Below are 14,019 nucleotides of genomic sequence, written 5' to 3'. Positions count from 1 at the left end.
AAGGAATGCCAATAGCAGACAATCTCCCTCGTGATGTTCCATATTTTCCGCTGGTGTCTCCCCCCTACATCGAAGAGGAGTCGATAGCAACGGACGAAATTTCTCGTGTTTCAGGAGGAAATTTCGCACGTCTACGAAAACGCATTTTTTCTCGTGCCAGGCTTGTCGATGATCAAGTTGTGCAAAACGCGACTCGATTTCAAAGTAGAGACGCAAATACTCAATTGACAGACCAAGATGCAGAGGTACAACAGAAATTGTCTTGTAGGGCTCATGTGGAGATCAGCGTAGAAGTGCCGCCGCCTTTTTCTCTCCTACCTGGATTAATTTTACGTCAGGGTGCATCTCTCATCCTGTCCACGTTGGTCGGTACACTTGTCAATCGGTTCATGGAGCTTCTTATTGAAGATTACCAATCATGGCAAGATCAGGAAAGTCGTGTAGCTAGTGCAGGAGGCTTAATCGGCTACAATCCACAGCGATTTGATGAGAGAACAATTGAGGTATCTGAATCGGATGATGATGATAATGGATCCGCCTTACTTCCTGAGCCCGAGTACATGATTTAAGAGGCTTCAGTATGCTGGTAAATCTCAAAGGTGTACACAGTTACGATAGGTAAATGCTAGTTTTCCATACAAAATAAGTCCTGACGCACAAGGCTCATGAAAACAATTCAATTGACACATCAAATGGTAAATCTATGAAATTGCTCGCCTTCCATTTTCGTAAACTAATCTTGAAGAGGGCAAGCTTGAAGTTTTATTTATCTCTATCACGCGAAAAACGAGGAAAATCGCGGTAGACCTCTTGTAAATTTATGAAAGTGTAACATTGATCTTTGAGTTCCATGCCGCTCCTCTTTCCTGCCTGTGTCGTCTCACTGTTCGAGCTCGCAACTTGTTCGAGCTCGCAACTTGTTCGAGCTTGCAACTTGCAATCCTCAAGTAATCGAAACGACAAAGAAATTAGTCCAACCGTCTAAGCTCACATCATAAGTGTATTAAAGCCAGAGAAAGATTGCATTTCCTGTACAAGATACTTTAAATCTCGATTTGATATGATTTCAAACGGATAGGTTATGAGAGTTATTCGTGAAACTTTGATGTCGAAATAGAGTATATGTCGGAGCACTTTGCATCATTTAAATAAGTGGGTAGTCAAACTACGACATTCCTAGTTTTTCCTCTGAAATACCGACATACATAGCGTGTTTATTATGATTTAGCTGAATTCCCAAATACATTATCGAAAGGTTTCTAAATATACTTCCCTGAATGATTAAATACAAATGGTGAGTGCTTTTAAAAATACTTAAACAAATATTTATAAGTAATTCAAATTTTGTTGGCGATTCTTTGCTCTCTTTGATGATGTAGGTTGTTCAAAAAAATTGGATCAAAATAAAGATTTTACTTGAATACCACCCTCCCTCCCCCGGAAAAGGCCTGATGATGCGCGGTCCTTGCGGTGCTATTGGACAATATCGCTACAATCATTCTCAGTCACCAGGAACCTATATACCCATATCTCTGGGCTTCAATAATAAGGTGGGGGGTTAGCGAGGGAGAAATGAAGGGAGGCAAGAGGTAAGGGAGGGGGCACGCAGTACCCGAACGTTTATACGGCAACCTTGTTTGGCGACCACGTCCTCCTTATAGTTTCCTCGACTTATTCTATCTCTTCTTTGCACACTGGATCATTCCTTATACTGCCCTTCTTCGCTTCACTCCTTGCATCGTTTCTTGCTTCCTCTTTCCCTTCCTCAAAAATGGCCATACCCCGGTCCCCAGCCTAAGCCAAGCGCCTCCTTCTCTCCACTTTTCGGTCCCCAGAACCCGTTATCTTCCTCGAGCCCAAAGCCTCCTACCGCATGGCCGTGGAGGAGGTGAGGAAGGCACACTGCGAGCAAAGACTTGGCACATCATAAGGGATAGAATACTCAAATGAAACCGACGCTTCTTTTTTCTTTCTTCCTTCCCTCCCTCTTTCTTCCCTCCCTCCCGGTCCCAGCCCCCGGAGGAGGTCTATGGCATCTTGGGAAGGCCCGTTCCGTTCTCCCCGCTTCAATTGCCCAATCCCAGCTCGGCAATCCCCTTGGACAGGCCCTCCACATACTCTGCATTTTCTTGCCGTTTGCGGCTCTGCCTCCTCGGCCCCGTTCAGCAGGTTCTGCTCGATCTCAAAGCCCGGGAGCTCCAGAACAAAAGGATCCCGGGGGGAGTAGTCTCCTTCCGGGAAGTCTTACCGCTTGCTGATATTGTGGTAGGCCTGAGAGAAGGAAAAGAAGGAGGGCTGGAGGGAGGGCGGGGAAGAGAAGGAACGTACGATGGAGCGAGGACGGGAGGTAGGGAGGGGTGAAGTAATGGAGGTACCTCGGTGATATGCTAATTCGAGTGGTTGGGGCCGCTGCTCTTGTCGACGTGGTAGGGAGCGATAATAAAGATAGCAGTCTCCGCGCGCCAGAAGCACCCGACGCGGTCGGTCCGCTGCATCTAGCGCTGACGCTGAGGTGTAGTGCTCAAGCCACACCTATGCAACTCGTCAATGTGTGAAGAATTTGTTGGTTGGGGATCTGTGAAAACAGCCTGTCGCAACCCAGAGTGCCATAATTGCCATTGTAGAAAACTATCCTGATGCAGCACAAGAATACCGACGATGGTATCGAATTTATATTGAATTTGATATGAATAGCTGAGCCCGCATCGAATTCTATTTACCAAAGGTAGAACGGGAGAAGTCGCCCAAAGCGACTGCCAGCTACACATTTATATCCTTCAATGATGTCGCGTTGTAATCTTTCTTCTTCCTGTCTCGGGTAGGAATGAGTGTTTAGGTACGTGCGTTCGGGTGATACGGATGCATCACGTCGTTGAAGAAAGTAACGGCCAAAGCCGGCTTGCACGGCAGTCCGGGCCGTTTATCGCAAGAAAGTTCCTTCGTAGCGGTTCGACATATTCCAGAGGAACACGACTACCCAAGAAAAATCTTATCCTTTTATATTCCAACTATTCTGTTCTGTTGCAATAGTGTTCCGTAAATGGTGGGCTTTTTTTCACAGCTATCGACCGCCTTGCATGTGACGACGTCCAGCTAACATCGGTTCGGAAATATAGTTATATCGCTAAATAGGCATTCAATTTCTGAAATGCACGGTAAACCTATCCTGGCAATTTTGTTTGGTGTCCTGCCGCTGGTTTTGTGCGACTTCACGCAGTTGCGTGGACTTCAGCACCGACATCAACACCGGGAGGAGGGGCACCAGGAAGTTCATCCTGAACAGAACCTCACGACGTCCGAGGAGCGGCGTCAACGACCTCCTGTGAATGCCTCATCTCCAGCGCTGAATGAAACTCGGGGTGGGGCCTTGAACGAGACAGACTCACGTATGAATGCAACATCAATCGCCGCGAACCAGACTCGAGCGGACGGGGCAAGGGCAAACCACACAGCCCGGGTAAACGAGACGGACAAATTCGGATGCCGACGAGGCTGCTATCGATCTCGGGGTTATGGCTACGGTTATGGGTGGCGAAACTTAAAAGAGCAAGCGCTGCCCCAGCGAAATCGAACGCGTGTGGGTAATACAACAGCTGCCGAGAACGAAACTAATGGAGAGCGTGAAGCCCCTTCCGTGACCGGGAACGAGTCACGAGGGAGTGGCACAAATCAAAGCGAATCGCGCCCTAGCGCTATCACTGCGAATGAATCAAGAGCGAACACTACGGCTGCCGGGGGGTCACGGGCTAATACTACAGAAGGCGAGTCACGCCCTAGCATTGTCACTCCGAATGAATCAAGGACGAACACCACGGCTATTGGGGGTTCACGGGCTAATACCACGGCGATTGGGGGGGAGGGGCATCCGCAAAGCAGTCTACGGGAAGGAAACCAGAGTAAGTGATTAGATCCTGACTACCGGATGCTAACACATGGCAGTGGGAGTTGGGACCATGAAGGTGGAGGTGGACATGGTGGAGGGAATGTTTATGGATCTAGTGGTGCTTACGGGGGAGATGACGGTGGGCGAGGGTGCGGAGGCCACGATGGGGCGCGTGCACATGGCAACGTTGGTTGCAGCCGCGGTATGGTTCAGGGACCTCACTAATCTGGCCGCTAAGTCATTTAAAAACTTTTGGAGAGTAGTTCAAAGAGCAAGAATAGACCATCGAAAGATATTGCCTCTACTATTGCGTAAACAAATGTCGAATGAATATGTGGTCGCTTTTGTAGCTAAAGTACCACATGGCGAGGGACACATGGCTTTTCTCGAGGCAAAAGTGCGGAACGTGATCATTATGAAATAAATCGATTCAGCCTCGATGACGGACAAATGTCTCGGTCTCGAGAAGCATCGATAAATGTATAAGCCGTGTCGAGAGACAAGACAAAGATTACGGATGCGGACACCTGAAAAACGTACAAGCCGTGGCATGTTTTCTGAGAAGAAAAAGACAAAGAGTACTTCTGTTTGTGTGAATGCGTGTGTTGTTGATAAGTCATTTTGTTTCTTGACATAATATGGCGAAACGATTCCTTCCCAGTTTCAAGGCCATGTGTAGTTTTAATTTGGCCACATATGCATGGCTAAAGAATTCATTCAATGCTGCCCCTTTTCATAAATGTATCATCGTCGGTTGCAAGGTCTGAACACTCCTCGGTGAGCAGCTGTCATAAGCTGATCTAGCATAAAAATGCGATCGCTCTCTCTGGCTAGGCTGAAAATGCCGGCATTGGAGCCGAGCCCGCCTTCGACCAAATTCACCATGGAGGGAATCTCTTGCGTGGCTGCGTCGAGGGCGTCCTGGAGGAGAGTGCGGCGAGAAGCGTCTGTCTCGCGGCGCAAGGCAGCGAAGAGCAAGGAAATGACATCCCGCATCCTCTGAGACTGGGAAGGAGAGGGAGTTGCAACGGCTTCTGCGGGCAGGCGTGCACCTCTGGAGAGCACATGCTGTTCCTGTGTTCGCTCTTCACGCTTGTGAGTAGTGTATTCCGGAGTAAAATCAGGGTGGATGTTATTGTGCTTAGGGGCGCTCATAGACGTTAAGCCGCTGAGAGAGCTGACGGCGAGTGCAAGGCTTTTTAGGCCTGAGTAGGCGTGTTCAATAGATGGTGAGGGCGTTCCGGCTGACGAGCATAAGGAAGAGGAGGTCATATAGGCAAGCGCGTCTGAGCCTCGAGGCATAGGATTCGAAGGGATGGACAAAAAAGACTCGTCTCTCTTGAAAGGGGGGCTCTCGCGCCTTTGAGTCGGGCCCTTCTGGCTTGCTTCGTAATTCACTGGCGAGATAGAGGACATAAAGGGCTCCTCGTGGGATCGGTGGTGCTTACTCGAGGCATTGTCACTTGGCTCTTTACCCTGGGCGGGCACATGACAGGTCTGCGGGGATGGTTCCATTCGAAGCTGATGGAGCAAGGGCACAGCCGACGACACGTCCAGAGGCGAGCCTCTCCCTAACGCGCCTGCAGCGCCCTGATCGTCCTTTCGGGTACGCTTCCGAAAGGCCTGTGGGGCATTCTCTAAGAAAAGCTTCTCGGGACATGCTGCGGGCGCGGCGGCAGGAAGCATGGCTGTCCCAGGTACACACGACCACAGCTTGGGCACCGCCGCGGCGGGCGCTGGGGTCGGCGTCTGAGTAGGATTGAACTTGGGGCCCAGGGTCGTGGCCGCTGACTTTTTTTTGGCGCGACGGAGGACTGACCGATAAAGTGCGTGTGTGGGTCCGTATTTCTCCGCTTCTCTTTCCAGCATCACGCGGAGCCGGGCGTGCAAGGGCTTGATGTGGGCGCTTCCCAGTCCCCCGTAGAGACCAGGGTTCGCGCCCTCCAACGCGCCCATGACAGAGGGAATGAAGTCGGCTAGCTTGGAAGACATTTTCCTGATGCTTGAGTCAGAGGCAGGAGGCCAGGCCCCAGCAGCCCTCGCCATTCCTTCCTGCGGCTCGCTTGCACCGACAGCTTCAGCCATCCTCAGGCAGTACTCTCGCACTGTCTGCCGCTCAAGATCTTCGTCCCAATCCGGCGGGGGGGATCTATCGACGGAGCCTCGCAATCGGACCATAGCAGCAGAGTTCCATCGGTTCTTGACCGAATTTTCGGAGCGGCCGGGCAGCAGGTCGGCTATCTTGGCCCATGCGTTCCCGTGCCGCGCCTGCCCCGCCAAGAGGGCTTTGTCCTCCTCAAGGCTCCAGGCGCTCTTGCTCACGCTTGGATCCAGATGGTTCAGCCACCGTTCTCGACATTGCTTCCCCAGCCTTCCTGGAATACGCTCGGCGATTTCGGACCATTTGGTGAGTCCGCTCCGCATGCACTGAAGGATGACCGCGTCTTCCTCCTCTAGCCACGGCCCCTTTACCAGACCCGGGCGTAGGACCTTGTACCACCGATTTAAACATTGGGTATCGGTGTATAGGCCTTGAAAGTGCTCTTGTGATATTTTCTTCCAGTTTTTGGGGCCCCTCGAAGCCACCACTTTGCGCAACTTGGAATCCTGCTCGTCTGTCCAGGAAGGGCCCGGGTCTGCCTCATCCTCGTCAACGGACATATGTCGGGGATCTGCCCCCTCTTTCACCTCATTTCGCACAGATTTTCGTTTGCGACCATTAGACTCCACAGGTAAAAACGTGCTAAGATGAGGCTCCGACGACGCCATGCTCTTGAGGCCGGAGGGGACGCTTGCAATGGCGGCGGCTGCGGGAGGGGGCGATGACACAATCGAGGGAGCCACTGCACCTGCGGGCCTTGCTTTAGAATGTTGCATCATATCTATGTGTATCAACAAGAAATATGAGTGAGATATTGGCAGCCGGTGCTCAAAGTGGTCGGCTAGGAAAGGGGACAACAGTGAAACAGAATTAGTGGCGTCAGCAGAATACGTCGGTGGAGCAAGCGCATTTACCCATGTAAGTATGTGTACATCGACAGCAATCTGTTCAAAATTATGTCGCATATGTTTGTCCTTGCTAGACAGAGAGCCCCACAGGCTTTGTGTGTGAAAAAAACCTAACATAACGGTAGAGCTGGCATCAACCGTACTTACTCGAGGCGTAGAGGAGGCGAAGTCGATTGCCCCTAGAAGACGGCACAGGGAATTCAGGCCAGTCAAAGAAGAGGCAATGCTGTGTTAGCGTTGTGTACGTGATAACGAGATGAGAAAGGACAGAATCAGGTGGCATATGCTGAGGGCGTCGCGAATGGGGGCCCATGCACTTGTCCGTTAGCTTCCTCTGGGAATTTTGAATCCTAGCACTAACCCATCTCAACTGGGTCTTACGCGGTAAGAGTAAACTTATCCTGGCTATGATGAGATCTTACATGCGAGACTTAAACAAAGGCACCTTTTCTACCGGCAGAGTACAGCGCAAATAAATGAACAAATGACAAATGCACCTGCTTCCGTTGGGCATGGGCCACGGCGGTCACGAAGCAGAGGAGAGGGCGTAACGGCTTCTCTCTAATTAATTTCTGTCCGTGCCGGGAATGCGTCTCATTTGTCTTAATGATGTGCTTTTCGTCCCGTCATTGTCGTTTCCCTCACACAGGCTGACTTAGTCATACATCGAAAGATAGCGCTCTCAAGATCCAATGGGTAAGGACGTACGATCCCGTCCACAGTATAAACCTATTTCCGCAGACTAACCAGTGCATTCTTATTGTCTATCAGGCTGTGGATCATCTTGTTGTATTCCTCCGTATGTTTCAAAGGCAATCGAAGTACATGCGGCAGCAGAGCCCAAAAAGGCATCCGACGCCCCGACGGACTCTCAGTCGACCTTCAAGGCAGGTCCCCGTAGACCCGTCATGAGCGAGGCAATGGCTCAGAAGTGGTTGCTCTCTAATGGAAAGCCTATCGCTGGAGCTAAAGTCCGGATAATATGCTTGGGATGGGCGGGTGCCAACTCCAACGTCTTTAAGACATGGGATTTAAAGTGTGGTGAAGTTGTGAAAGTGGAATTACCCAGCAGGAATGCTCGATTCAATGATAAACCCATTCATGACGTCAATATCCTGGCTAAAAAGATCTCCCAGGCGTGTTTCGTTATGGGGTATTTGGAATCCACAACCCCTCTTGTCATATTCGGTCATTCCTTCGGAGCGATGATCGGGCTGCACCTTGCACGGATCATGAAAAAAGAATACGACTACACCCCCAAAATGTGCATATTTGGTGGGTGTCGGCCACTGCATCGGTAAGTAGAAACATCGATAGGGTTGGAGGCCTCTTCAATGCTGGACGTGATGTCAATTGTGCCGACACATTTCTCGATTCCCGGCTCAGGTGGGGGTTCCCCATGTCTTACTACAAGGAGGACGACGACGAGATGATTCAGAGCATGGTCGACTGCGGTGGGATGACGAAGGAGATGGCCAAGGACAAGGTAGGCAGAATGTGGCTAAGACAGATATCGCTACGTCCGAAATCACCCGGCCACATGCTCACCGAATAAACTCCCCTTCCTCTCAGCTCCTGGTCTCATCCGTGCTCGCCGGCATCAAGATGGACCACCTCTGTATGGACCGCTATGTATTCAACGAGAAAGCCGAAAAGTTGGAGGCTCCTCTATGGCTCATCGGTGGATTGGATGATCCCCGTTCTCCGCCTGAGCAGCTCCCGGAGTGGGATCGTTACACCACGTGCAGCATTCAGATCAAAACCTTTCCTGGGGGGCACTTTTTCCTCAAAGAGAAGGAAGCAGACGTCCTTGCTTGGCTAGGGAAGGTGATTGAGGAGTGACCGCACGACTGAAGGGATAAATGCATATTCTCGGTGACCTGAGATCTTGTTTGTGTAAGATTCACTGCAAAATTGGACTGTTTTGAAACAAAGTGTTGGAAAGGAAAATCCCGTAGATACACTCAGCAAGAGGCGGATGTGGGGCGTCCCATTCTTAAACAAACTGCACATAAAAAGGGCGGCTATTTGTAGACTTTTTACATTGCTTTTTCCCAAGTCGCCCTCTGTACAGAAAGGAAGGTGTCCGTCTCCAGACCGGGCCTGGCGAAAGGCGTGTATTTGTCCACCACCGTCCAATTCACTGCATCCAACACCATTTTCGCACGTGCTTGGACCGTTTTGGGCTCCTCCTTACCGGTAACCGCCTGCAGACTCGACAGCGCCCATGCCATGAGCGGGTGAGATTCTCCCACTTCCTGGAGACGCTTCCAGAGAGTTCTGCGATCCTCCATTTCTCCAGAGACCGGCGCAAGGACTGTGATGAGTAGCTGTCCGAGCGCAGCCACGAAGAGCGTAGCGAAGACGTCGGGATGGTAAGTCAGGCCTCCAGGCCAGGCGGAGGACTCAAAGGCCTCAGTGACCAGCCCCGCGTGCTCCCAGAGCGCGTCCAGCTCAGCCAATTCCGCATTCTCAAACCAGCCTGTAGGCAACGAAGTGGAGCAGCCCCCTTTCCCACCCCCCTGCCCCTCCGGTCCTACGCCCACCTCGTAGAACGAGCTCGGCTCCTCTATTTCTGCCAATGACACTATGAGCGAGCGAACAGCCCAGTAACTGACCAGGGCTGGCTCCTCGAAGACGTTGTCGGGCTCCGGCCGAAATATTTGTTGAGAGAGGCCCAAATGAGGGGATGTCACCGAGATTCTGAGCACCGCTTCCAGCCCTCGGATCCGCAGGATCACCACGCGGACGACGGCCCGGCCCCACTCCTCGGCGACGCCTTGGCTGCACCGAGCCAACTGGGAGAGCTTGTAGCCGATGAGAGGGTCCAGGCAGGGGGTCGCTGAACTCGTAGGACCAATTGGGGCAGCCGACCTCGCCAGTCGCTTCCCCGCAACAGCTGCCTCCAAGACGCTCCGCGCCCCCTCGCGGATCGCATCCTCGTCGTCCTGGGCCAGCACAGAGACCGCGAAGAGCGCTCGGACAAGGAAAGGGCCGAAGTGGGGGGCGTCCGAGCTCTCTGGAAGGATGCCCAGACCCGAGGCCCGAAGAGAGCTCAGAGCCGCCTGGCGCATGGCTGAGGTCTGTGTAGGCAAAGCAGCGCTTTCAATGAGACACATCCATTCCTCAACATTCTTAAGGCCTCGATCATACGAAATCTTCACCGTGTTGCGATCCAGCTCATACTGCTGCGCTCTCCTGACCTCTTCACCAACCACATGGCCCATCAACTCCAGTTTCCGCGCAAGAATGCCACCTCCCCCCCCTGAGGCCAAACAGACGGACGAAAAAGCCTGGGGCTCGTGCCGAGAGATACAGCACAAAAGCTCCCCAGACGTTTCAAGATCGCGCGTTGCCGCATTCTGAGCCAAAACACGGACATCTCCTTCTGAAACATGCGCGCACGACTCCGCTAGCGGAAGGGAGGAAGAGCGCGTGCGCCTCTTCTCTCCAAAGAGGGAACAGAGGGCCTCCATCTGGCCTTTGAGCAGGCTCGGGTTTCGCTCGCGTTCTTGCACCTGCGCCACCAAGGCCACTTTAACTTCCTGCCAGAGAGCGTCACACGGCTCTCTGCAGGCCACGCGCAGTGTCTGCTCCAGAAACTTGTCGTCGGCCGCCCCGTCCTCCTGGGTTTGTCCGTCCCCAAGGTCCGCTCGCCGGTTCAGAAGGAAGAGAAGGACGCGGAGGGCCTCTCGACGGACCTCGACTATGCGGTGACGCAGCCAGGTTGCGAGAACCTTCTCCAGCATGCAAGGCGTTCTAGATTCGAGGCTCTCACACGACAAGGAGAGGGGAAGGCTCCAGCGCGTGGTCCAGGCGATGAGGCTAGCGAACCCTGGCAGCGGTTTGTCGAGCGAGGCACCTGCCTCGATCAAGTCCAGTAAATCTTTCACGGATGCCTGAATGACCCCGCGCAAAGACTTCACGGACCGCGCTCCCTCTCTCGGCCCAGACCGTCGATGTTGAGGAGTCGTGGAAATAACCCCATCGCCTGCCGCATGTAACGGGTGTCTATGCGTGTGCCGAAATACTTGTGCGGCTGACCGTTCCGATGCTGCAATGGGTGCTTGCGCCGGTTCCAAACTCTCCAAGAGATGGTTAATGTACAGAAACATTTGCAAAGCTTCCTCACGGACGGGCGGACAGGTCATTCCTGGGCCCGTCAACCAACGTCTCTCTTCGACGAGGCTTAGACCTGAATCCGAGCAAAGCGGAAGGAAGTGGGGCAGACTGCCTAGGACCTCGCCTCCATCGTCATGACGCAGGCGACACACAGCCTGAGGAACGCTTCGCAAGAGTGAATTGATCATGAGCAGGATGCCGTGAAGGGTATTGTAATATTCATGGCTGGCTCCTCTAAAAGCTGGGTCGAGCGCGGGATGCGCAGCACCGCATGAGGGAGGGAGCGCAGAGAGGAGAGCAAGCACCACCGCGGCCGCGCGAACGGGGCCCACCAAAGAAGCGAAGGCACGCGCCGCCGTCAGACGCATGAGTCCATCGGGCAAGCATGCGCATCGGACGACGGAGGGGAGGCATTGCTTCAACGACTCGTCCAAAGCTCCACTAGTTTCGTTTTCTGCAACGTGTTCGGAAGGGGGCCGCAGACGAGACAGGAGCAAGATAAGGGGAAAGAGGCAAGGCGACGTCTGAGCGCCATCTCTCCTCATCTGGGGGGGCAACAGGGCCGCGACGTGGATGGCGGTCAGGTTCGACAAGGCGGCCGCGAGCATAGGGTTTCCTTCCCTGTCTGCGCCCCGTCCAATGCTCCTGTTGAGTTCCCCCGCCACTATGAACAAAAAGTCTGGGTGCCGCCTCAAGAAGTCGTGGGCACTCGACGGCCCCGAGGGTCTCGTCGCTGGCCCTTCCCTTCGGCCGCCAGCCCCTTCCCCGCAACCCGCCGCCCCCAAACTATTCTTGCCGCTACCCACGACGGAGTTGATCAGCGCGCCGAAGACCATCAATGCAGAGTTTCGAATCGCCCAGCGCGCATCGCGAAAAGCGACAAGAACCACCTCCATTGCCGGGGCCATGAAGGCTTGCGCCACGTCGCGAGAAGGGCCCCCGTCCAGAAGGAGCAGCCGGAGCACGTTCAGGGCGTGAATGCGCGTGCGCCAGTCGTCAGACGGCAGCCCGTGACCCGACATGGTGCCGAGGCATGCGCTCTTCTGAAGGGGTGCTGCAAGGCGAAGGAGTTCTCCCATCAGCGCGGGCAGAAGGATAGGGGGGCGATTAGTCGGTTCCGCGCCCACTACGCCCAGGAAGCCGGAGGCCAGCCCTGCAGAGCGGCGCAGGACGAAATGCACCCGGGGATGGCGCAGCCTGTCCAGAAGGGATTGCATCCACTGATCGGGCAGGCGGGATAGCTCCGGGTCGGAGGAGAGCAACAAGGCCCGGGAGACGGTCAACAGCGCCGACTGCGTCACCTGGATGGCTCCCATGTGCTTCAGTCGCCCTAGCGCCTGCAGCAGGCTGCGGCCTATCGCGTCCATCTTGGCGCTGCCACCCAGGGCCGCCAAGAGGGCCGGCGCCTGTGACTCAACCTCCCTCCTCTCCTGGACCCCCCCCCCGGATGGTCCGTGCGCGGGCTGCCCCCTCGTCATCCTCCCGCCTCCGCTCCAGACCGACGAGCACGAGAAGGTCGCTTGCTGCACCACCTCCGCCAGACAGGCCCCCGCCTCCTTCACCATCATCCACCCGCCCACGATCAATCGCTGTCGAGCGTCGTCCTCCTCCTCCTCCCCATCGGCCTCGCCCTCAGCCGTCCTTCCCAGAAGCCCTTCCACCTCCCTGCCTTTCCCTGCCGCCCCGCCCCTCCGAATCAGGTGCCCTCGACAATCGACGACCAAACCAGGCCCCGCCGTGTGCAAGGCCGCCTCCTCTGTGTAGTCATGGGCCTTCTCGGCATCCCTCGCGTCACCTTGGTCAAAGAGCAGAGACTCCGGGAGACCCTCCTGCGCCGTGCCCACAACCCCCAACGCCACCTCCAGCACTCTCTCCAAGACAGCAACCAGAGCGACAACGGCCCCGTTCCATTCTTCCCTCCATCCCTCCTCCCCATTGGCTCGCTCGCGGCGACCGGCCTCCTCCAAGACATACTTGGCCGCCTGCACCGCGCCCTGAACCATCACTACCCTCTCTCCCGCCCTCTCACCCGCCGTGGCCGCCTCCCGCCTCTCATTCTCCCTTAGACCCCACGCCGCCAGCCCTTCTTGGAAGGCTTCCACTCGCTTTTCGATCAGTCGTGTCACCTGCCGCAGGAATAAAGTCTCGGCGCTCCCCGGGTAGGTCCCGTCGTCCTGGCGCGGAATCCCTCCAGGGCCGAGAGCACGAGAGTCCTCCAGCACGGCCAGTCCCTGCCATCCCAGCCCCACCACGTACACTTTGAAGACAAGCCGCAGCATGAGCGCCCCCGCCTCGCTTTCGTTCCGCCGAGCCGACCGCGTCAGCTCCAAGGACCAGGCGATGGCCGGAGCCAAGCATGCAGGCGAGGACCCGAGGCCGCTCAAGGGGGCCGGAAAGGAGGCGAGCAGGTCAAAGGCTGTCCGCCGGGTGCGTTCCCAGGGCGCCAAGAGCAGGTTTAGGACCGTCAGCACGGTGGTGGGAGAGGCGTGGATGGGAGCCAAGGCGCGGGAGTACAGAGCCGCGGTCCGCTCGTCTGAGGGCGGGGGGGGCTGGAGGATGGCGAGGAAGAGCGCCAGCACGTCCAGGGTGGGAGCACTCCTCGAGACGTTCGTTCCGGGATAGAAACCCTCGCACAGGAGTCGAGCTACGCGAGCGATGCAGCCCACTACACGCTGGGAGTGCGCCGAGACATCCTCCTCCGCAGGCGCCCTTAGAGCCTGGTGGCGAAGTCGCGCCGAGAGGACTCGCAGGGCTTCCTGGTAACGGAGGAAGAGCGGACGGAGGGCGCGCTCCAAGCCGTGGCGCTGGCCCGAGAGAGGGGCCTTAAGGGCGACCGGCAGCGCGGTTTCGATCAAGTGTTGCTCCAGCGCCGAGGGCAGCGTGGTGGTCTTGGCCGAGGCCACCAACATACGGAGGGCCGCCATGCGCAGGTCCGCGTCACCCGAAAGGCAGGCGGCTCGAGCCTCCTCCAGGCTCAGCATGGGGAAGGGCGCTCCCACCTCCAC

The 14,019-nt window shown here is 55.2% G+C and overlaps 1 protein-coding gene across 1 annotated transcript; it reads right to left on the bottom strand.

Annotated features, from left to right (window-relative positions):
* Positions 1 to 8,907: 8,907 nt before the first annotated feature.
* On the bottom strand, positions 8,908 to 12,386 carry NGA_2085200 (uncharacterized protein; the record flags this gene model as incomplete). Its single annotated transcript, XM_005855938.1, has 1 exon — positions 8,908 to 12,386. A coding segment is annotated over one exon (3,455 nt), but the record flags the coding sequence as incomplete, so codon positions are not given.
* Positions 12,387 to 14,019: the final 1,633 nt, after the last annotated feature.

Source organism: Nannochloropsis gaditana (genome assembly GCF_000240725.1).
Source record: "Nannochloropsis gaditana CCMP526 unplaced genomic scaffold scaffold071, whole genome shotgun sequence".
Taxonomy (NCBI): Eukaryota; class Eustigmatophyceae; order Eustigmatales; family Monodopsidaceae; genus Microchloropsis; species Microchloropsis gaditana.
This window is presented reverse-complemented; position numbering and strand designations above follow the sequence as displayed.